The sequence below is a fragment of the Hyperoodon ampullatus genome (assembly GCF_949752795.1).
Source record: "Hyperoodon ampullatus genome assembly, chromosome: 4".
NCBI lineage: Eukaryota > Metazoa > Chordata > Mammalia > Artiodactyla > Ziphiidae > Hyperoodon > Hyperoodon ampullatus.
The window spans coordinates 135,452,476-135,476,252 of NC_136917.1; the positions used below are offsets into that span (position 1 = coordinate 135,452,476).

The 23,777-nt window shown below is 37.7% G+C and overlaps 1 protein-coding gene across 1 annotated transcript in view; it reads right to left on the reverse strand.

The window, feature by feature from the left end:
- Positions 1–23,777, reverse strand: part of ITGA2 (integrin subunit alpha 2) — a gene marked incomplete at both ends in the record, with an annotated part of 107,929 nt that overhangs the window by 25,457 nt on the left and 58,695 nt on the right. Inside the window, 12 exons of the mRNA XM_079702707.1 lie at positions 2,063–2,202; positions 3,601–3,737; positions 4,918–5,121; positions 7,436–7,579; positions 9,187–9,332; positions 10,449–10,587; positions 12,858–12,934; positions 14,841–15,006; positions 15,302–15,452; positions 20,201–20,349; positions 22,695–22,822; positions 22,981–23,095. Coding sequence (XP_079558833.1) covers positions 2,063–2,202; positions 3,601–3,737; positions 4,918–5,121; positions 7,436–7,579; positions 9,187–9,332; positions 10,449–10,587; positions 12,858–12,934; positions 14,841–15,006; positions 15,302–15,452; positions 20,201–20,349; positions 22,695–22,822; positions 22,981–23,095 — 1,696 coding nt within the window. The remainder of the gene's footprint in view (positions 1–2,062; positions 2,203–3,600; positions 3,738–4,917; positions 5,122–7,435; positions 7,580–9,186; positions 9,333–10,448; positions 10,588–12,857; positions 12,935–14,840; positions 15,007–15,301; positions 15,453–20,200; positions 20,350–22,694; positions 22,823–22,980; positions 23,096–23,777) is intronic.

Sequence of the window (23,777 nt, forward strand, 5' to 3'; positions counted from 1 at the left end):
TTCCAAAAGCATTCTATGTGTTACCTTTCAAATATCTATTAGAAGTGATGTATAATTTTTCTTGCTCTGATGACTTAATGAGGTTAACAAAGATAAAATACAAAGGAATCAAGAACTAAAAATAAATGGTGAAAATAAAGCAAAGGATAAGTTATGCTGGGGAAGTGATTGTGGCTAGGACAAAGTTAGTAGGTGTGGTAATTATACTGTTTTATTTTTTTCCAACAGCTTGGTAAAAATGATACATAGTCACATAGGCAATATGATAATTCTTTTTATGTTATTAACTTTAAACTGGAGTGTGCACCTAATGCAATAAATAATAGAAGCCAAATACTTTATAAATTCACTTTTCAAAGTCACGGAGATGGGATTCCTGTCTTACATACTATTATTGCCAGGTAATTAAGTGACAAATGATCATGACTGTGTGGACCTAAGGCATTAAGAAGAAGGATTCAAAGGGAAAGATGCCCAGTAGCAGGAGACCCTAGACAGTGAGTGGAAGGGAATGAAATTCTCAAAGCAGAACGCCCTTTTTGAGTGTGTAGCAACAGAAGAGGTGAAGTATAGTCAAAAATTGGGAGGAAGATACATGAGACAAATCCATGCTTCAGGGCCAGGAGAGGTGACCTACCAGTCATTTCTGCCAACTAATAGATTTTCCAAATTAATCTTTTATATTTAATGTTTTATTCCCCCAGATTCACTGAAATATCACTGACATATAACATTGTGTAAGTTTAAGGTATACAACATAGTGATTTTATATATTGCAAAATAATTACCACAATAAAGTGAGTTAACATACCCATCACTTCAAAAAGTTACAATTTTTTTGTGTGCGGGGAGAACTTTTAAACTCAGCAACTTTCAAATATACAATACAGTATTGTTAATGAAAATCACCATGTTCTACATTTCATCTAGCCACTTCATGTTTATACAGTAATGGTTTTTGACTCTACTATCGTGGCTACTGAGATGGACGTGCTACAAGGCAGGTCTGTGAGATGTGCTACTCAGAGTTGGGTCAGTGTTTGAACACCTGAAAGGAAAAATGCCAGATGAATATGAGAAGTAGGAAATATGGAAAGCGTGCCAAGATGTGAATCTAACTTTTTGTGTTCGTAAACTACTTATTTCTTGGTATGAATCGTGACAAATACCTCTATGTTTTTACCCTTTAAGCTAGTTTATTTGTTCACCACCTAATGAAATAGCTGTAGGAACTACGGGTTTCTAAATTTTAGAGCCAAAATCTGATGAAGGGGGATTAGGACCCATGAAACAGTAGCAAATGAAAGAAGGTAGTGTTGGATCAAGTGCTAAATCAATGGCTATGTATTGAGGGAGGTGAGACAATTGGAGCAGGAGAGATGGAGGTGAGATGCAGTGGTTAGAAAGACGTCAGAGAGCTTGTGGGACCTCAGCCAGGCCCTGGAAGATGACTGGACCCATCCAGGGAGAGACAACAACAGCTTCTGCTGACATCTGCACACAGCCTTCCCTACTCTCTCCTGCTGATAGGACATGCTTTAGACTTTCACTCACTTCTTTGGATTATTTAGAAAATGTAAAACACTGGGCACAAATTATATATTGTTTTATACTTTCTCATTATTTCATGCTTATTAAATTTTTAAGAATAGGAATATTTGATCTTTGTACTGAACTCACTCTATCGAGATCATGGCAAAGCCAACATACAGTGTACTCATTTAATATGGGCTTGAGTTCAGTGTAATCTGCACGTGCCCATGGTTTTCAGTTAGGAAGGTGTAGAGAGACTCAAAGGACAGGTTGGGAGAGGCTATGATTATTTCATTGAAATTATGACCTTCAGCAGCAGAATGTTACGTTCTAGAGATGACGGATGAAGGTCTAAACAAACCTTCCACGCCGAATTAACCATTCTCAGGCACCTCAAATATGTGGCAATTCAAATGTCTGCAAGACCCTTATTTCTTTTGGTTTCCAAATCCAAAGTATGGGTTATGTTCAGGACTAAAACTCTATAAGCAAACCTATCTGTTGTATAGATTATTTCAGGTTTACTCACCCACTTGATTGTTTTGCTTAGCAGGTCTAAACTTGGCGCTGAAACAGAGTTTAAGGTTTATCTCAGCATTCTTGTTGAGCAAAGTGATTTTTTCTGGTGTGAATGAAGCAACTACAGATACATCAGCAATACTCTGTGACCTGAAAGACATAAATGTTAAAAAAATTATTCCCAGGAAGTTACCCAGAAAAACCAGTCTTAGCAACTTATAGGAATGTGACTACAAAACGGCATTAACCTAGCTTAACTGATCCCCTCAATAAATTGATTTGACTCCACATGTCTTGACTTTTTAGAAGAATCAAATTCACCTTCAAAGAAAAAAGTTTGGCCACCATGTACTATCTAAAAAGGGAATGTCATAATATAGTAAGTATATAGCCTACCAAGTGTGAGGCCAACCAAGGTGGCTACAGGGTGATGTTCACTGAAGGGTATGATTTCTTACAAAATTGTTTACAAATCAGCCATATAATTATGTGTAATCATACCTTGTGTTATTTTAATGCTACTTTTAACTGATTTTAGCTGATTTTATTCAGTAAATATATTTTCTTTTTTTCAAAGTCTTAAATATTATCATTGAGTTTTATTTTTTCCACATGAAGTTTCATTAAAATGATGCACTAAGGGACTTCCCTGGTGGTCCGGTGGTTAAGAGTCCATACTTCCACTGCAGGGGGCACGGGTTCAATCCCTGGTTGGGGAACTAAGATCCCACATGCCCCACACAGCCAAAAAAAAAAAACCCAATGCTGCACTAAAAACAATGCATTTCATCCTTTAAAAGCACAAGTGAGATACTGTAAATAGCTTCATTGAACTCAATGTAATTTACTCGATAGGTAATTCTTTTTTTCTGTTCTTGATGTATTTGGACATTTAAAAAAGCTCATTTTTCAGTAGACATGAATGGATAACTGAACTATATTTTCTTGGGGACTCTTGATCAAATTCTCTATTTCTTTTTGATTCCAGTCCTTCGCCAGCCCAATATATTTATTTTTGTCCTTGACTCACATGGCCCTTGAATCCCTTATTGTTCCCCACATGCTCTTCAACTCCTCCTGAGGTCAACAAGAGGTCAGCTAAACCTAAATAATGGCTTCTTGTTTATGACCAATAATTGTAAAAGATACCTTTTAACCACATGAGAAGTTGCACTTTACTTGTGTGGTCTCAGTGTTCAGTATTTTTAGAGCATTCTCATGAGAATTCTTTTCTGCAAGCTGAGGTAAGGCTATTTGGAAGATAATAATCAGAAATATCCTGAATACCATTTCAAGAGCTTTGTCTTTTCAATGTACTTTTTCTGTTCACTATATAGAGAAGAGAAACTTGATTCTAATGTTAAGCAAATATTTTTTTCCTCCCACCCGGAAAAACATATTCCTTCCTCTATGCAAACTATGACATATAAATGTTTTAGAGTCTTATATAACACATGTGACATTTCAATAATACTGGCACAGCAATCTGCTCTACTTAGCAGCCCATTTGTTCGTTAGCTAATTTGTGTCTGGCTCTCACTGACTCACCAGAGCTGAATGACCTGTCCAAAGGCACCAACAGACACATCAGTGATGGAATCCCCATTTAAATCTCCATAGCCATCCAGGGATCTCCCAAAGTACTGGAGGTGGCTCCTAAAGGCTCCATCAGACCCCAAGATTTTCTAAAAGAGCAAGTTTGAGATGAAATTATAGTGCATGACAACTGAAACAGAAAAAAGGCAGCATCTACATTGCCCTGGTATGTTCTTTTTTTTAATTTTATACTTTAAAATTATTATAAGAATTAATAATACTTTTAAAATTTATTTATTTACTTACTTATTTTTAACATCTTTATTGGAGTATAATTGCTTTACAGTGTTGTGTTAGTTTGTGCTTTATAACAAAGTGAATCAGTTATACATATACATATATCCCCATATCTCCTCCCTCTTGCATCTCCCTCCCACCCTCCCTATCCCACCCCTTTAGGTGGTCACAAAGCACCGAGCTGATCTCCCTGTGCTATGCGGCTGCTTCCCACTAGCTATCTATTTTACATATGGTAGTGTATATATGTCCATGCCACTCTCTCACTTTGTCCCAGCTTACCCTTCCCCCTCCCCGTGTCAAGTCCATTCTCTACTTCTGTGTCCTTATTCCTGTCCTGCCCCTAGGTTCTTCAGAACCATTTTTTTTAGATTCCATATATATGTGTTAGCATATGGTATTTGGTATGTTCTTTATATGGCCGTTTCCCAGGTTGTTTTATTTTCCACAGAATTCCATTGATTTTTCAGTCACATCTTATCTGATCAGATTATCATTCTTGCAGCCACATTTTCATCAAAGAAATAGCATGAATCTCTCACATAAAATAACAAAGCAGTGAAAGATCAGTGGACTGGGAAGGAGTTGATGCAAGTCTGGGTCCTGATTCTTCTCTTAGTTCATTTCCTTCAGATCTTTATTCAAAAGCTGCCTTCTCAGTGAGGCTTTCTTGGTCACCCACTCAAATACCTGATATCTCCCAGCCCTGAAAATTCATTCCCTATTTTAGTTTTTTAAAATTCCTTATCATTTATTATTATCTGGATTATTTTATCTTATTTATCTCATTTTTCCCCTGTCTCCTCCACAAGAATGGAAGATCCACAAAGAGCACAATTTTGTCTGACGGGACTTTACAGCATTCGCAGAGACTTATCAGCTCTTGACACACAGTAGAGGTTCACCAAGCATCTGATGAATGAGTGAATGAAGTTATAAAACAAGAGGAGTGGATTGGATGGTCCACATGATACTCTCTAGCTCTAAAGGAATGATACTCACATGTAAATAATCACCACGAAACTGGATTACCTGGGAATACTTCAGGCGAATGGTGCCCTCATGACCATTGTAGATGTACACAGCTCCAGAGTTCTGATTTTCCAAAGGTGAACCAACGATCACATCATTAAAGCCATCCATATTGATGTCTGAAACAGCTGCAATTGCTGAACCAAACCGAGCATTTTCAACACCCTCAGGGCCTTCCAGAAATTGGTGCCAGTTCAAAATGCCCTTGCAAAGGGGAAAGGGGACAATTAAAGGAAACCTTATGTTAACATATACACACGACTATATATAAAATAGATAACCAACAAGGACCTACTGTATGGCACAGGGAATTATACTCAATATTTTGTAATAACCTAAAAGGGAAAAGCAACTGAAAAAGAATATATCTATATCTGTTTATATATGTATAACTGAATCACTGTGCTGAACTGAAACTAACAGGACATTGTAAATCAACTATACTTCAATTAAAAAAAGAGAAAAACTTACAATTTTTATAATTAAAATTCACAGCAAATGATGCCCAAACCAATTTGCAAACTGTTAAAAATGGATAGGATTTTAAACCTAGAATTCAAAATTCTCTATTTATGATGAGACATACAAAAAATTTTTTTAGCAAGTAAGGTCATAGGCAATCAATCTGCTCATAAACCAAGGTGAAAGGAAGCAATCTCTTTACTGTGGCTGCACAACCTACATAAAAGTGTCCATCTCTTTGTCTTTTTTCCCCCTTAATATTAGAATCCTCACTCATCTGTTTCCAAATTTTTGGATTTAAAAATTTTCTGGTAAAAATCTAATCTCTTCAATAAAATTAAGGTAGAGACAAAATAAAACACAATATCTTAATTTAGTCCTTTATTTAAAAACTACTGAACAACAGTGGCATAATTATAATGGCATAGAAAGTGAAAAATGAAGATTGTTAATATCCTATTATAAGAAACACTGAATAATTCTGCCAGAGAAAAGACATTTTCTTGTGAAAGACACAGTCGTGTGTTTCTTTTTTCTTCAGATTTTGAAATCAAGAATGGAAATATTTCATGACTTCATAAGAAAGCAATGCTTCTCACCCATGAAACTGGGTCAGTGTTGATTCCTTCTCCTCTATAATAATCTTATGGAAATCAATTTGTTGCTGTGTCTGGTAAAATACTGGAAGATCTTCTCACCTTCAACAATTAATGATAATTCAGACTGCCTAGCAAGAAACATTTAAGAAACTGGGGATTTGTTAAATTTCCAAACTAATAGATATGCTCTTCCCTTATTAAATACTCGACTGCACATTCTTTATATGCTTTAAAATTGTTTTAACTGCTTCTGATATAGGGCTAACTCTTACATTAACTTAAATAAATAAGGTAGGACAAAATATCACAACAGATAAATATACTATTTACTATATTAATATTAGCTTCTCTTTTTCCATCCTTTCTGTATCTCGTCATCTAATTTTCTATGTCAACCTGTGCCTTTAGTTTTGGTTTTCTTTCTTTCTTTCTTTCTATAAGTTCTCTATACTTATGTGTATGGATTTAGAGAGTTCAGTCTGCAAGTTGGAAAAACTGGGCTTTTCCATGTTAGAGTATGCTTAGTTTTATGTGCAAGAACTAGAATTTCCAAGACTTGGATATATACCTAAATGTTACACTAAGCAATGGAATTTCCTGACAAACTACTGTAGAAAGCATCCAGGAATATATGGAGGTTTCTAAAGTGCCTGGTAAAATTTGTACTTACCACTGTAAAATACTAACAAGGTAGCTTTGCCCTGTTATTGTTATACCTTTATAGCAAAGAAGAATAATTGAATGAGATACTTGGGAAATACACAGATGTTTGTGCATGTGTGTGTGTGTGTGTGTGTGTGTGTGTATGTATTTCAAAAAACAATGTGCATTTATAATGACTTTATTTGTAAAGAGAATATGTATTCAAAGACCTCGTGGAAAACAGCAGGGCACTATACATTAAGCTCTAAGTTATGCTTATCAATGTGATTTTTAAAACTATAACTTAATGGTGACATCCTCAAAATGATGAAATATAAACCATACTCTAGGACTTCCCTGGTGGCTCAGCGATTAAGAATCCGCCTGCCAATGCAGGGGCACAGGTTCGATCCCTGGCCTGGGAAGATCCCACATGCCTCGGAGCAACCAGCCCATGCGCCACAACTACTGAGCCTACGCTCTACAGCCTGTGAGCCACAACTACTGAGCCCACATGCTGCAACTACTGAAGCCCACATTCCTAGAGCCCATGCTCCGCAACAAGAGAAGCCACCGCAATGAGAAGCCCGTGCACCGCAATGAAGAGTAGCCCCTGCTCGCCACAACTAGAGAAAGCCTGTGAGCAGCAACCAATGCAGCCAAAAATAAATAAATTTATAAATAAACCATACTCTATATGAAAATTATCATTCAATGATAAATTTTCTTAATTCTTCAAAAATGCAGATTAACTTTTATCTACCAATACTAAAGCAAATCAAATGAAGTCAGTTTAATAATTATTTATTTTTTACCTTTGTGATAGTAAAAAGGTAGACTCTTCCTTCCTCCTTCTTTAGGTCATTCATGTACATTGGCGCACCTACCAAGAGCACATCTGTAATGGTGTCTTTGTCCACATCAACTGCACACAGCACACTACCAAAATAGGAGCCAATCTGGAGTAATAAAGCATATCAACCTTAGGATTCCTATACTCCTAGTATTATGCTGAACTTCTGTTTACTCATTCAACAAGCAAAAATTGAGCATTCGTTGCCTGTAAGGTGCTAGGTACCTAAAGATGGATAACATAGCCCCTTCTCTCCGGTTGTATCACAATCTAACATTTGGTTCTTAGACCTTAGGGTGCACAAAAATCACCAAAAAAGTATCTGTAAAATACAGATTCCTGAGACCCATTTCCAGAGATTCTGATACCATGTCCATGGGGTGATCAAGAAAACAGTATTTTAAGTAAGCACTCCAGGTGCTTCTGATGCTGGTGGGTAAAAGACCACATTTAAGAAACACTTAGAAACTTTGTGAGATGTTGTACACAAAGGCAGGAGGGGAAGAGGGAGGCAGAGCAAATAATTGTGCTTCCGAGGTAAAATATATGATAATAGAGGCAATGAGCAAATGCTGTGTAATCAGAGTGCACAGGAGTCAGAAAGGCTTAGAAAGATTAAGTATTATTTGAATCGCATCTTAGAAGATGGCAAGGAAGTTGCTAGGTGGAGTGGAGTGGGAAACCACAAGTGATGTAAGTGTCCATGGCATGATCTGGGACAGCAGACTAGTTCCCAGATAGATTGGGCTGGAGAACTAGTTGCTGATAAAAGGAAATGAGAGGCTGAAACTCTGAATGATCATCCTTCCATCCAACCAAGGTTCAACCTATGCCTACGTGAATGCCTCTTGAGGATTCAGAAATGAATCAGAAATGATTCCTCCCATAACACTTGCATTACTTTTCTCAAAATAAAAGCACCCTTCTTTAAAATATTAAAGAGGAGGGAAAAGTGTGTGATCATAGCTGGTTTGTGGTCAAGGAAGTCAAAGACTCAGATCTTCTTATTCCTGGAAAGTCCATAGAGACAGTGGATCAGATTTAATCCCAGAGAAGGGAAATCTGTGGATAGTCGGTTTCTCTGATTTAAGGAAGAAAATTTTCTGTTGGCTGTTAGAGTTCAGTGATGCTCGTTTCAAATATGTGCTAAGTCCGTGAGTCAAAACTACTTTGCAAGGAAATAGGAATCTATCAGCTGGCCTTTGCTTTCGTGGGCCATGACTGGGCGGCGTCACAGGTTCTGACTACCAAACCGTCACACATCAGAAGAAAGTGGCAGAGAAGGGAGTTGTTTTACTTTTAGAAACGTCAAAGCCACAGGACACCTCGACAAGCCCAGATGTCGTAGCTCAGTCTTTATGATGCTATCCTGCTCCCTTCTTCTCCTTATTTCTCCTCCAGGTCCTTGGCCCCTTGTAGGGGCTTGCCTACAAAGCACTGGTTAGGTGCCTGTCATCATTGGGCTATAATGACAGCTTCACCCCATGAAAGCTATGTGGCCTTAGAAAGGTAGTTAAACACTCAGTAACCTGTCAAAGGGGATGGTAGATCTCAGTACTGTTGTGAATATTTAAGGAATATTCAAGTAAACACAGATTACAGAGCCAGCTACAGGATAGGCACTCAATAAATGTTAGTTTCCATTTCTACTAACTCCCCACCTGTCCTGTTGTCCCTGAAATTAATTTCATCTTCTTAAACAATGGAATTTACCTGGTCACCTCTGTGAGACTGAATAACTGTGACATTGCCACGCTCATTAACACTGTACAGCACTATCTGGCCGGTATAATTTGCCCGAGGAGCTCCAGCAACAAAGTGAACACTTTTTCCAGTAGAAATTGAAGCCACAGAGTAACCTAGGAGAGAAGGGGTCACAGAGTAGGTACTACTGAATAGCTCAGCCAGATACGCTTGTGAATTTAGCAGATGATCAGAGGTCCTCTTCGTTAGTGGGATGCACAGTTGCTAGTGATCCTGAGTGCACATCCTCCTTTTTCTAAGATAAACTGCTTCTGCCCCTTGGCCACAAGCACTGCCCAGTGAAGGCGGGGCATCTCCCTATAAAGCTGGCCCTAGATTCTGGGTTGTCCCCATCAGCCACTCATGAATCTGACACTCAACCAATATTTCTGGAATGAAAAACTAAATGAATTTAAAAGGTGGAAATCTGCACAGTGGAAAGAACATAAGCTTTGGAGTCAGACAGTCCCAGGTTCAAATTGTGGCCTTACCACTTAGGAAGTTTTTTATCTTTAGGCAAGTAATTAACCTCTTTGGCTCTCAAAGGTAAAATGAGGATAATAATATTTCCTTCAAAGGGTAGTTGGGGCTTCCCTGGTGGCGCAGTGGTTGAGAGTCCGCCTGCCGATGCGGGGGACGCGGGTTTGAGCCCCCGTCCAGGAAGATCCCACATGCCGCGGAGCGGCTGGGCCCGTGAGCCATGGCCACTGAGCCTGTGTGTCCGGAGCCTGTGCTCCGCAACGGGAGAGGCCACAACAGTGAGAGGCCCGCGTACCGCAAAAAAAAAAAACAAAAGACAAAAAAGGGTAGTTGGAAGGATTAAATGTTACATAGATAGAACAGCCAACTCAGGAGCTGTCCCATAGTAGGTGCTCGAAATTGGTGGCTGCTTATTACACTAATAAAAGACTAGGAACTCCAAATTGATATAAGGCTACTACTTACCGTACTGACTCTTAGGAACTATTTCTATTTTGGAGAAACACAATCATGTCCCAGGAATAACAACTGCTGGAACAGCCAGAAGAGATTAATGAGTCAAATACACAGCGTTTCATTAAGTAGTTACAGGCTAAGGCCTGACTGGCAAAGAGGCAACAGAAATATGTGCAACAAATATAACAATTAGAGGATAGCTCAAGCACTTTGCTGAACTGACCCTGAGATTCAACAAGACGCTAGTTTAAAGGATGGGATTTAAATTTGCTGAGCCGAATGCTGCTAGGCCTTACCTAAATATGAACTGTGATTTCTGTCTTGCAGAATTTGGTCAAAGGCTTGTTTAGGAAAGATCAAATGTCCATGAGGTGTCTGCTGGACAACAGTCCCACTCCAGTCATAAGCTCCTACTGCACCCAGCATCAGAATATCCTAAAATAATTGAAAAATGAAAAAGCATTAACATCACCTGTAAAGCATAAGAGTGTAGTGTGTGCCAAACACTGAAACAAATGGTCTAAATTTAAAGAAAAAAAACTAAGCATGATGAAGTAAAATGTATACGAATTGCTAAAAGGAAAAGAGACAACAGCCCCAAAATGGAAACACTTGTGCCAAGTCCACGTCACCAAACCCAGACTTAATACCGAAACTAATTGCAGTTTCAAACACCCCCCCTCCCAGGAATGTGATCTTAACTGGTCAGTTTGGAATTTCCTGGTCAGCACTAGTGAGGTAATCCACCTGATAGAGCCCTTCTGTTCCCTACAGGAAGGTGACCTTGCCTGAACCAATACAACTGTTTCCCCTTCTGCCTGTAAAAGCCTTCCATTTTCTACAGCTCCTTGGAGCTCCTTTCTGTTTGTTAGATGGGATGCTGCCTGATTCATGAATAAAGCTGCTTAGATCTTCAAATTCACTCAGCTGAATTTTGTTTTTTTAACAGACTCTGTGTTGATATATCTCTGAATTGTTTTGATATATTTTGTGCCGGAAAAAAAGCCTTCCCAAGGGCTATGTTACCTTGGGCTTTGTTTAGTACAACACATTTTAAAGATAAATCTGTACCACAGCACAGGAGGGGCACATAGCCATCTTCAAATTTCCATGCAAAGGCACATGTTTGCAAATGCCAAACAGTTGTGAGCCTTTAGAAAGGAGTCAGAAGTGAGCCTCCAGCCTCACATATTCCTAAGAAGAGCTCAGGATATGAGGCATCCTCCAGAAACAGGAAGTGCTGCTGCCAGAGGAGGAGAGGTGGGCGCTGCTACCCCAGACCTGTCGTGCTGGCCCTCTTCTGACCTGGTCTATCTTCAACTTCTTTCTCTTTCTTCTTTGCTCCTTCTCAAATGTTCCTCTAATCCTCTCTATCCTATCCCATCTATTTGAATATGGCACAGCTACAAAAGGAAGCTGAAGCTGTGACACTTGATATGAGAAGAAAGACTACCATTGGTCAGCACCAGTGCGGAAGGGCCAAAGAGGACAGGCCACTTGGGATTGACTCAAAACCCAATCTGAATATTCGAAGGTACAAGTCATCGCAGAAGGTAGGGTTGGTCAGGATGGGACTTATTTTTAAGTTTTTGATCTTAGATCTTAGAAAACATCAAAGATATGATTTGGGGGGTCTTTTGTTAATTTTTTTAAACTTATTTTATCGAAGTATTTATAATGTTGAATTAATTTCTACTGTACAGCAAAGTGATTTGGTTATACATACAGTCTTTTTCATTTTCTTTTCCATTATGGTTTATCAAGATATGATTTTGGAATGAAAACTACAAAGCCATTAAAAAATAGCAAACAGGGAAATAATGTGTCCCATTTTGAGGATAAGAGACCATGAAATTATGTGAATGATGTCATAAATCCAGGACTCTGAATCTGGGTGCAGGAAGGGGCTTCAGGGAGTGTACAAAACCTCAGGAAATTGTGTGAAAAATTCTCTTTGTGTGGGTTCACTTAGATTTTTTTCTGAGGGAAAGACCCGTAACTTTAATCTCTAACTACTGGTGATCCAGAAAAGGTTAGCACCTTTTATTATAGAGACAAATAAAGTGATCCTGGTCCTTTATTCTACCAATCAAATCCTCTGAGTTCATACTGTTCCCTGAGCATTTCCTAGTGTCACCTGTCTCTTTGCCTCTTTCACTATTATTACTACTTCACTCATATCCTGAGTAGAATTAGAATCAGAGGCCTGCGAGATGGATGTTTCTAAGAAAGAATGGACTTCCCTGAGCTAAGAAGATGTCCCTTCTCACTCTTTTCCTAACTCCTTACTTTTTCAACTATTTTTTTATGTCTCTGCTCTTAGAAAAAAGATACACCGGAAACTCAGAATTCAACGACAGTGATGACAAGAGTGTGTGTTTTTAACAAATTTTTCTGGTAGTTAATTCATATAAGGTAAATTCCTGCAGTGATAATACCTTGAATTAATATAGTGCCTGTTCCCTGGAGCACTCAAAAGCTTTCTTGTATATTATCATTTTTTCCCATTAAAAAATCCCTGTGAAATAGGGAAGGAAAGGCATTATTAACCTCTGTTTTTCAGATGATAAGCCAGCAGAGCAAAGAAACTAAATGACTGTGACTAGAAATGAGAACTGTTGATCACTAGATGGCTGTTTTTCCCACTTTAGTATGGGGTTACTGCACACAGAAGTATTAAGGCAAATGTTATCTGATATACACACATTTTGAGGAGAGTAATCTGCGCTGAATCCCACTTGTGACATTTCCATTTGGAAGTTGTCTCCTCCTTGAACAGTACCTAGGAAACAGTTTCAAAAATCATATCACTGTTATCAGTCTTAAATAAAATTTTCAAACACATGTGTACGCGCACACACACACACACACACAAAGTGTTCTGATGTCCACTCAAAAATATAGAGCTGGCAGATTCTGAGAGGGAGGAATCTCTAAGGAAGTGTTCTAACAGATGTAGAAATCTACAATGCTTCTGAGAAAGTGTTTGAAATTGGCATTAATCTTGATCATACATTAATGTATTTATTGGCATACTTATGAAATTTCTGATATCAGAGAACACTCAGCATAGGGGATGAGGTAAGATGAAAACTGACATGATTATCTTTTTTTAAAAAATTATCATTACTTGCTAAGAACCTAACTGAATTTTTAGCTTTTAAATATTTGTAGTAATAAATGCACATATATCTCAGATACAGTTGGAGGAGCCAGGCAATTGCTCTGTAGTGAAGACTGTGCTGAGAGATATTTGGATTAGGCTTCAGGAACTAGGATTCAAGACTGAGAAGGAATTTTACCAACTGGGAAGTTGGTCCAAGTTATACATATGTGCTTGCCTCTGACACTAGCACCATAAGACTCAATTAGAACTCATTTTCCATACATGTGGCCAAAGTGGTTACATTTCACTAATCTTCGCAAAAAGGAAGCTAAATTTCTCGACTGCCACATTAATGTAGAGAAGAATAAAAGTCTTTAGATAGACCCTTCCAGTGGATAATCAGGAGATAAAGATCTGACTATAGGGATTAATACTTAATTTACACAATCCCATTGGATCCAGCTTCTGAAGCAGTACTTGATCATAGTAGGTGCTCAATAAAATATGAGAGTTATTTGGGTTAACCATCAGGAACCAGGATTTGGGTCATATGGGACTTTTTACCAAGTGGGAATTGTGTTGTAGTCCTCCTTATAGTGAGCTCTTGAACACATGATATTTCTATAGAGACACATGATATTTCTATAGAGACTAGACCTTCCAAGCCCATAGAAGTAAATTATTGTAGATCTGGTAAGTAAAATGTTTCCTCAAAATCTGAACTATTAAAAATCTTCACTGTATTTTTCTAATTTTAGAAGTATACATGTTTGTTGTAAACAAATTCAAGAATTTCAGAAATTATGTAACAGTGTAAAAAGGTAAAACTTTTTATGATTACAAAAACTGTTTACAATATGGAAAGGTAAAACTATTTATGATTATAATAGATATTACTAAGTTGCCACCCCAAAAGGTTATACAGTTTATAATCTTATAGTGTATGAGCTTTTTTGCTTCCCCATAATCTCTCCAAGATTAAACATTACTAATCTTTGTTATCTTTTAGACACAAAGTAACATTGATTTCATTTATATTTTAAAATAATTACTAAAAATGGGAATATTTTCTTATGTTTATTGGCCATTTGTATTTTATCTTTTATAAACTACTTATTCATCATTCTTTGTCTATTTTTCTTACTGATGTTATTTAGGAGTTCTCTTTATATAAGGTATATAAGTTAACATTAATAGAACAAGTATGGTAATAAAGAATTCTTTTTTTTAAGGTTTTTGAAGAACATGTTATTTTATTTTTAATTTTTATTACAGTATAGTTGATATAAAATATTGCATTAGTTTCAGATATAAAGCAAAGTGAGTCAGTTATACATATACATATATCCACTCTTTTTTAGATTCTTTTCCCATATAGGCCGTTACGGAGTATTGAGTAGAGTCCCCTGTGCTATACAGTAGGTCCTTATTAGTTATCTATTTTATATACTGTATAGTAGTGTATATATGTCAATCCCAATCTCCCAATTTATCCCTTCCCTCCCTTACAACCTGGTAAACATAAGTTTGTTTTCTTGAAAAAAATTTGAAAGAAAATTCTGGAAAGAAGGAGTTCTTTTACCTTCAATGCTGAAAATTTGTTCTCCTAATGTCCCAGCCTTTTCTAGTAGAGCTGCTTCATCAGAAACATTGAAAAAGTATCTTTCTGTTGGAATACTGGCAATTGCTTTAATTTCTTTTATTAAATTTTTAGTATCAAGGGCATTTCTGTTTAAGTACCCAAGAACCTTGAAAATAGAGGAAGAGGGGAGAAGGCCATTAGTGTTGTACTTCAATTTTCCTATTAGTATTTTCTAGGCTATTTCTGAACACAATAGGCCCTCTGGAGAAGTAAATCAACTAACACTTCCATATCCTCTTCATTGACAGGACTGCAAATCAGCAAGAAGCAGAGGTAGAGTAAAAATATTCTTTTATATTAAGCTATGAACAGCCAATAAGAAAGTGCAGTCTTCAGAAGTGATGTTATAAAGGAATATTTACCCATCAACTAAAAGACAAGTAAAAAGAAAAGCCACTTACCGCTATGCCAAACCTCAGTATATTGTCATTGTTACATTGATCAATTACAGCTTTCAACATTGAACCATCATGGGATTCACCATCAGTTACAACCACCATGACTTTGGTAGCACCTGGTCGTCCACCAGCAGCTGCTGAATAAGCAGAATCTCTGTGGCAGATAAAATAAAAACTCACTATCAAAAAATAAACACGTGGATCTCTGGTTAGAAATATAAATATGAAACTGACTTCTTTGAGCATAACCTATTGTGACTTAGAATTTCTCTCTCAGTGCTGGTGACTTCTGAACTACATTCTATTCATAGCTTGTAGAGAAACATATAAAAATATAAATCTTGCTTGGCATTAAAAATAACTTCCATGGTTTCCATGGTGTGTGGGTGTGTGTGTATTTACATCAGGAATCCTTAGAATTATCTTCTGCTAATTAAGATTAAACTCATTAAAACTAATCAACAGGGTAAAGATATTCATTCCTGTCATAAATATTACTCATTGGATCTGCATTTATTTTTTTCAACAGTAAATTGTTTTTTAAAAAGTAATAAATATACGTGGTAAAAGAAATCCAAAGCATTTGGAAAGGTGTAAAACAAAAATTTCACACCAAGCCACTATTCCAAAGGTAATCACTATTATCAGTTTATGTTTCCTTCTAGAAAATGTTTCATCTAGAGAAATATATGCAAAAGTTACTCCTTAAACTTCTATAAAAATGGGAACATATTCTCTGCAGTTGTTTTTTCATTTTGATGGAGACCTTTCCATATCAGCATACATAGAACTCTCCTCTTTGTGTTTGATTTTCTGATTTTATTTCTATACAATTTTTTTTTTTTTTCCTGCGGTACATGGGCCTCCCACTGCTGTGGACTCTCCCATCGCGAAGCACAGGCTCCGGACGCGCAGGCCCAGCAGCCATGGCCCACGGGCCCTGCCGCTCCGTGGCATGTGGGATCCTCCCAGACCGGGGCACGAACCCGCGTCCCCTGCATCGGCAGGCGGACTCCCAACCACTGCGCCACCAGGGAAGCCCTCTATACAATTTTTAAAGGTTAATTTCCATTTACAGTTATTACAAAATATTGGCTCTATTCCCCACGGTGTACATCCTTGAGCCCATCTTACACCCAGTAGTTTGTGTCTCCCAGTCCTCCACCATTATGTTGACCCTCCCCCACCACTGGTAACCACTGGTTTAGACTTCTCCTTTTTTAATGGCTACATAATATTTCATTATTTTGAGGAACAATAGTTTATTTAACCAATTCCCATTATTATGCATTTAGGCCATTTTGAGTTTTACAAATAATGCTATAATGAATGTCCTTGTGTATCTATCTTGGCATACTTTTTTGAATGTGTCAGTAGGATAAAGTCTTAGCAATTATTTAGACAACATATTTACACATTTCAAATTTTGATAAATAAAATACTAAATTGCTCTTCAAAACTTCCACCAATTTAGGGCTTCCCTGGTGGCGCAGTTGTTAAGAATCCACCTGCCAATGCAGGGGACGTGGGCTCGAGCCCTGGTCCGGGAAGATCCTACATGCCATGGAACAACAAAGCCCGTGTGCTATAACTACTGAGCCTGTGCTCTAGAGCCCACAAGCCACAACTACTGAGCCTGCATGCTGCAACTACTGAAGCCCGTGTGCCTAGAGCCCGTGCTCTGCAACAAGAGAAGCCACAACAATCAGAAGCCCGTGCACTACAACAAAGGGTAGCCCCTGCTCGCTGCAACTAGCGAAAGCCTGCACGCAGCAATGAAGTCCCAACACAGCCAAAAGTAAAAAACAAATAAATAAATAAATTTATTTTAAAAAAATTCCACCAATTTATACTGCCATCAGTGTACAAGAATGCAATTTTCTCCACCTCCTTTCCATAACAATGAGAATTATTAACTTTTTAATCTGGGATACTCTTATAAGTGAGAAATAATATGTAATTGTTATTTTAATATGTACTTTTTCACTATGAAGGATGATGAGTATTTTTAATATGTTTATTAGCCATTTATATTTTTTCCTTCATGAACTCTTGATTTTTCTTTATCTTTGCCCATTTTTCTTTGTTTTTCATCACTTTCCTGACAAGACTTCTGTTAATAAAGAAAATTATCCTTTGTCATATATATTGTAAATAATTGTCAGTTCATTAATCACTTTTTGAAGTTTAGTGATATTAATTCTGTACAGAAATTTTATATTTTGATATAATCAAATCCATTAACTTTTGCATGTGTGTCTTTTATATTTGACATGGTATTTTAAAAGGACTTATCTCTAAGACTTTTCTCTTTAATCACCCAAGTTTTCTCATAGTCTTTTAATGGTTTCATTTTCTTAGATTTAAATTGGTGGTCCAGCTGAAATTTATTTTGATTCAAGGAGTGAGGCAGGGATTCAGCTTTATTTTGTTTCTAGATGTTTAACAAGTTGTCCAACAACTCTTTTTTTCTGTCTGTTGGATTCTCTTGTTGCACATTCTTTCTGGTGTCATCATATAGGTTCACCACCACCACCTACAGGATGACAATTTAAAGTCTATATTTGCTTCCATTCATCCCTCCTGTCTTCAAGTTTGTGTATTCAATGCATTGAATATTTTCACCTGAAAGTGTAAGGAGCTCTTTAAATTCAACATGTGTAAAACTGAGACTATCATTTTATTTCCTAAAGCTTTTTTTGTATTCTATATAGAATATAGAAATATGGAAAAATATTTCATATTTCTCAGCCAAATTTGAATTCTCGTACTCACATCAAATAATTTTTGAGTGAATTATACTCTTTATGACACACAGTAGAGTTCATGTAGGATTATAAGTTTGCTGAGGGTAGAAACTATGCCTCATTTAGTTTTGATTCCCTGCAGGGCTTGGAACAGTAAATTTTAAGTGTAGGCACTCAGATAAGATCAATGGAAAATGGCAATATTTACTAAAAGAGTATCGGAACTCTATTTGTTGTTGTAAAGAAACCGATGAAGAAGGAGGAGGAGGAGGAAGAAGAAGAAAAACAGAAAGAAAATAGAAGTAATTAAATTCCAGAAGGTCTGAGAAGTTAGGTGACTCTCCTAACAATGGAAAGAGTCCTGTTAGCTCAGGAAATTGTGGTGAGACAGGGATGCTGGGGAGAAAAACAAAGTTTTGAAAAGATCATGAAAGCCATATGAGTCCCATTTTAACAGAAAGTGGCCCTTCTCCTTGAGAAGCAAGCTTGCCAGACCCCAGGGCTCTTTCCAGGGAAAAATGCCACACCCACATTCCCTGAGAAAAATACAGGCCCTCTGCTGTTTCTAACTCCTACAAGGCCATTTTTCTATGTCATCTTAGTCTACCCCTAAGTCTACTTTCCTGGAACAGGAAGGGTACTCCGCATAATGGCAATTGGCCAGCGGCCTCTGAGATGGCTTGGCTCCAAAGGGCATCTTAATAGGGACAAAAAAGATTAACCAAACCAATCATATCTTCTCTTGTCGGGAATCTACTTTTGAGATATATAGGGAGAGTGGGCAGTTGATAGAAGCAGCAACTAGAACATAGAATATACTGAAAAAAGAAGGGACAGATAAAGGAGGAAATTCAGAAAAAGAAAGGACAGGATGTGGTGACTGACCAGATACGTGACCTAAGGAGGAGGAGAAAGAATAAAGTAAACCATCAAGTTTTTAGTCTGAATGACTAGGGGAAAAGGTGGACACATGAATCAAAATGGCAGAGTCATGAGGAGGGGTAGGGAAAAGAGTAAGGCCAGTTTAGAATGTACTGAATTTGACTAGTGAGCCAACACTCCAAATAAGGATTTTCAGCATCAGCTGGATGCCTGTGTGAATTGTAGGAGAGAGGTCAGGGCTAATGACAAAGCAATGGGGTAACCCAGGCAGGGCTGATGGCTCATGTGTATACAATGGATACAATGCCTAAGAGAACAGGGCTATAAAAGAGCGGGCTCTGTTCGGTGAAGAAAAATTAGGAAAAGGAGCCAGTGAAGATGCAAACTTGTTGACAAAAAGTTCGCAGGTTTTCTAGAAGTGTGTGGTGTCATGGCAACTGGAGTAGAAATAGCAGTGTGTGCTCATTATTGTCAAATGTTCAGGGACGCTAAAGAGGACAAGGCTTGAGGCAGGACCATGTTTACCTGATGGCAGAGCCATATGTTTCAAGGATGTGGAAAAGGGAGCATAGACACTTCTTTCAAGGAGTTATGGCAGTGGAAGGAAGGAACTCACAACTCAATGAAAAAGGGCAAGAAGTAGGTTTAAGGGAAGGTGAACCTACAGTTCTCATTTCTTTTTTAACACTAGGAAAATATTTAGCATTTTTTTGTAAAGGTATCTGATTAAAGCAGAGTGAAGATGAAGGTCAGCAGTGCTGAGAAAATAAGAGACACTGAGCAAAGAATTAGGAGAATGTTATATAGCTGTGAAATTCACACTGCCCTAGCCTGTTATAAGTAGAATGAGCGCTTCAATTCAATTCAGACTTCTAGGTCATTAACACTTAGGAATCTATGGCCCTTCTAAATTTGCATGAAGTGCTCCAGTAGCTCAAGTTGTCTGTGGCCTTGATAAATATTAACAAATAAATGCAGATTGCTCCATTGCCAACTTAAACTAAGGTCTTTTAATTTCACTGTACTTACTTCATGTAAAATCTTAAAAAATTATGTAATATCTTATAAAAGTTCTATAAATCAAAGATTTAAAAATTTCATTCCCTACTGCCTTCTCAAAGTATTCAAGTAACAGAATGTTCAGACTTTTCTTCTCTACTAGTTCTGATTTAAGTGTAGGTACCACATATTTATTTTTCTTTGTCTTTCCTTTTTATTACTTATGAGCACTTCTATTTTATCCAAATATTGGCCTATTAGCAACATAACTTACCTTGCATACTGAATTGCTTTGAATGTATTTGTGAGGTCTCCACCATATTGGGATGTCTGGGATGTTGCTTTAATCATTTCATCTTTGGTTTTAAAAGTGTTCAGGTTAAACACAACTCTTGGATAATTGGCATATTGAATTAACCCCACCTTCAAGAGAAAAGAAGTTTATTACAGGTTTGTCATTAAGTTATAAATCATTCCTATTTAACCAATATAATAAAAATCGAAAGTGCATTTAGACATGGGCTGATAGCTTAAGGGAATCATTTCCAACTTTTTTCTTAAGAATAGTTATTTTTCTTCCAGTGGAATAACTTCCTGGTCAGAGGCCATCAGTGCAGGGCAGCCTTACTTATTGACAAGCAAGATAATGTGCCATTTGTGTACCATTTGGTTCTCAAGAGTAATAGATGTAGATTTTTAAGCACTGCCATATGGATGAATAGTAGCATTAAGTTCATAACAGGAAGACTCAAATGATATAAATAGATTTTCTAGTTACCAATGGATATAAACATGTAAACAATTATAAGCAGTCATAGATGGAACAGAACATCTCATCAAGGGAGGATAATTATATAATAAACAAAGAATTATAGTTGAATACAAGAAAAAGTGATGTGCTAATCAATGAGGTCAACATGAATGTTTTTGTTGTGTTGGATTTCCTCTAATCACAGATGTTAGAAAGAAAGCTGCTATATGTGCATTTAGGGCAGGAAGTTTCTGGTCTTCAGGGAAAATGCCATTGGAGAGAGTCTTATTCGAGAGGGCTGAGAGGCAGAACAACTTCTGACCAAGATGTTTGGGCACATACCCTAATCCTTCAGATCAAGGAGGTCAGACACTTCTGTTAACGTCCTTGTTCTCAGCACTGAGATCACCCTCTATGCCTAGGATTTGGGGCTTCCAGAATAGGAATAGTGATGAGGGATCAGTGGTAAAAGGGTCTCTGAAATAGAGGTCAGTGTGTAAGGAAGGTGGGAAGGGCAAGGCCAGGATTTCTGAGTTCAATCAGCTACTTTCTCTAGGAAGGCAGTTAACTAGGCACTGGAAAAATGACAAAAAATATATTACTGAACCCTCCTCATTAGGATAGGATGTAAGATTTGAGAGACAGGAAAGGATCAAAAATAACTCTAAGGATTTCAAAATCTAAGGTGATAGGAAGAGAATGGTGATCCCCTGACACAGCCCCATAACTTCTATGTGCAAAAGATAAAGGTGGAAGAGAAGATTTAAAGAAATGTGGTATAGTAGAGCTTATAGAAACATCACATTTAGAAGGGAAGAGAAGATACTGAGTAAAACCACCTCTAGAGACGAAGAAGATGCATCAGGATTGGAAGATAGAAGAGGAAGGCCAGGAATTCCACACAAGAGACTATTAAATACAGTAAGTCATGTTATGGGGGAAACCCATTTAGAAACAGAGAAAATAAGCAGATACAGATGAAAACTTCTCTTATGAGGGCCTTAACAGTGATGCTCTCCAGAAACCAGTACTATACCTAGTCTTATTTAACAGAAATTTTATTTTATTTTCTGGTGAAAGCCCACAGTGAAACCTCCAAAGTTTTGACAGATACTAATGTCCTCTTGGTATTGAAAAGCAATGTCAATGGGGAAAATATATAACAATATTTTATAATACTGTATAGGGAAGCAGAAAAGCAAATTTCAATATAGATAACTGGAAAGCTTTTTAGAAAAGTGTTCCAACAATTGTTGGCCCCTGGAGCACCAGATGCAACCCAGGAACTAGTAACTCTGTGAATTGATTCCTGTTGATATTGGATCAATGTCCTGCTACAACTAGGATGGCCCACGAAATAGCAGATCCAACAAGAAAGAAAGAAAGAAAAACCCTGAAACTTTAAAAATGCTATTCAGCGTTATAAAAGCATGACGTTTCTGCTCCTGAGTTTTGCTTGCCTACCTCAGGAAGATAGAAAACCAAATTAAAGACTCTTTAAAACATAAAAAGTTATTCAAAAGTATTGAAAAGACTTGTCCTGTGTGAAAAATGGAAGGCTAGACTAGAATATGACAAAAGACTATAAAATAATAAATGGTAAAATTATGCTACGAACTTACTTATAAAAATTCAAAGATAATTTTTTCACCAGTAAAGTGTAAGTAAAAGAAAGTCATCATTAGTCCAAGCGTGTGTAAAAAAATATATTGGATTTCTAAATGTATTGATTAGTTCATGAGTTAGTGGAAGAAAAAATAAGCATCTAAAGAGGATTAAGATGCTATACACATATCTGATGCCTGAATCAGGAATAGACATCCAAGCTTAAAGACTAGCATTAGAAGTCATAGACAGAATAACTCAGTGTAGCACAAATTTCAGTTAACTTTCAAGATTACCATTAAATGCCTTTAATATGGGGATTTGACAAATGCAAAGATAAAGACCTCATCTCTAATAATATTTTCTCAGAACGAAAGCCGTGGGTTAGTGTATATATAATGGATGTCCATACCTGTGTCTTTGTGGGGCCTATATCCAGGCCTTGCACAAATTTTTCCAAAAAGTTCTTTACTGCATCCCAGGGGTAAATACTGTTTGATTCATCACATACAACCACAACATCTATGAGGGAAGGGCAGGCTACACAGGAAACGACGAAAGAAACATATATCCATAGGTCAGGCAAAATCACATCCACATACAGATGAGACAAAGTACAAGGATGGCACTTGTTGATACAATGTTTCCCTCCTTTAATGTAAGGCATTGCTCAGACCCGCTGCACATTCATAACTTACTCTGAACTGCAGGTGAAAAGCTGGTCAGGAGCTGAAAATTGGGACTGACATCAGAGCATAACCCGGTTGTATAAAACTGACTTCCGCACTGCTGTGCCCACAGGGGACCACAGGTCTTAAAAGAAATGAAAACAATGACAAAACACATGGAAAATGTTAACCCTCCACCTCGCCATTTGTGAAACTCAGGACTATTTCTATTCTCTTAGAAGACTCCTGGAATCGTCAACTCTTGAAACTAACAAGTCAACAGTGCCTTTGAGAGAAAGTGCACTGGAGCCCACAGAAGGGAGGGAGAGGGTGGCAGATGTGCTGTGCCTGGTGGCAGGCGTCTTGGGGACGGGGGCACTGGGACTGTCAGTGTAGGGAGGAGTCCATCAGGTCACCCACCAAGCTCGACAAAAGGGGTGCTGTCCTTCCAGAGAACACCCAGGAGAAAAATGCGTGCAAAGTTCATTTTTTGTCTCTCAGATACCTGGGTCTCAGCTGCTTCATCTGTAAAATGAGGATGATCAGACCTCCTAACTTAAGGCTGCTGTGAAGACGAAATGAGTCTATAGCTATAAACACTTAGAACAGTGCTGGGTAAATAGCAAGGGATATATAATTGTTAGCCAGCATCGTTATCATTGTTATTCCTTGAACATAGGTCTCCTCCTGTCCCTTCCATTTATACTATTCAGCAGAAACCACAAGTCCTCATGTCCCCATGGGCCAGGCAGGCAGCCTGGAAGAGAGCTCCAGCCAGGTGTAGACACCATGGTGAATGAAGAGCCCACGCTTTCTGTGCAGGGCAG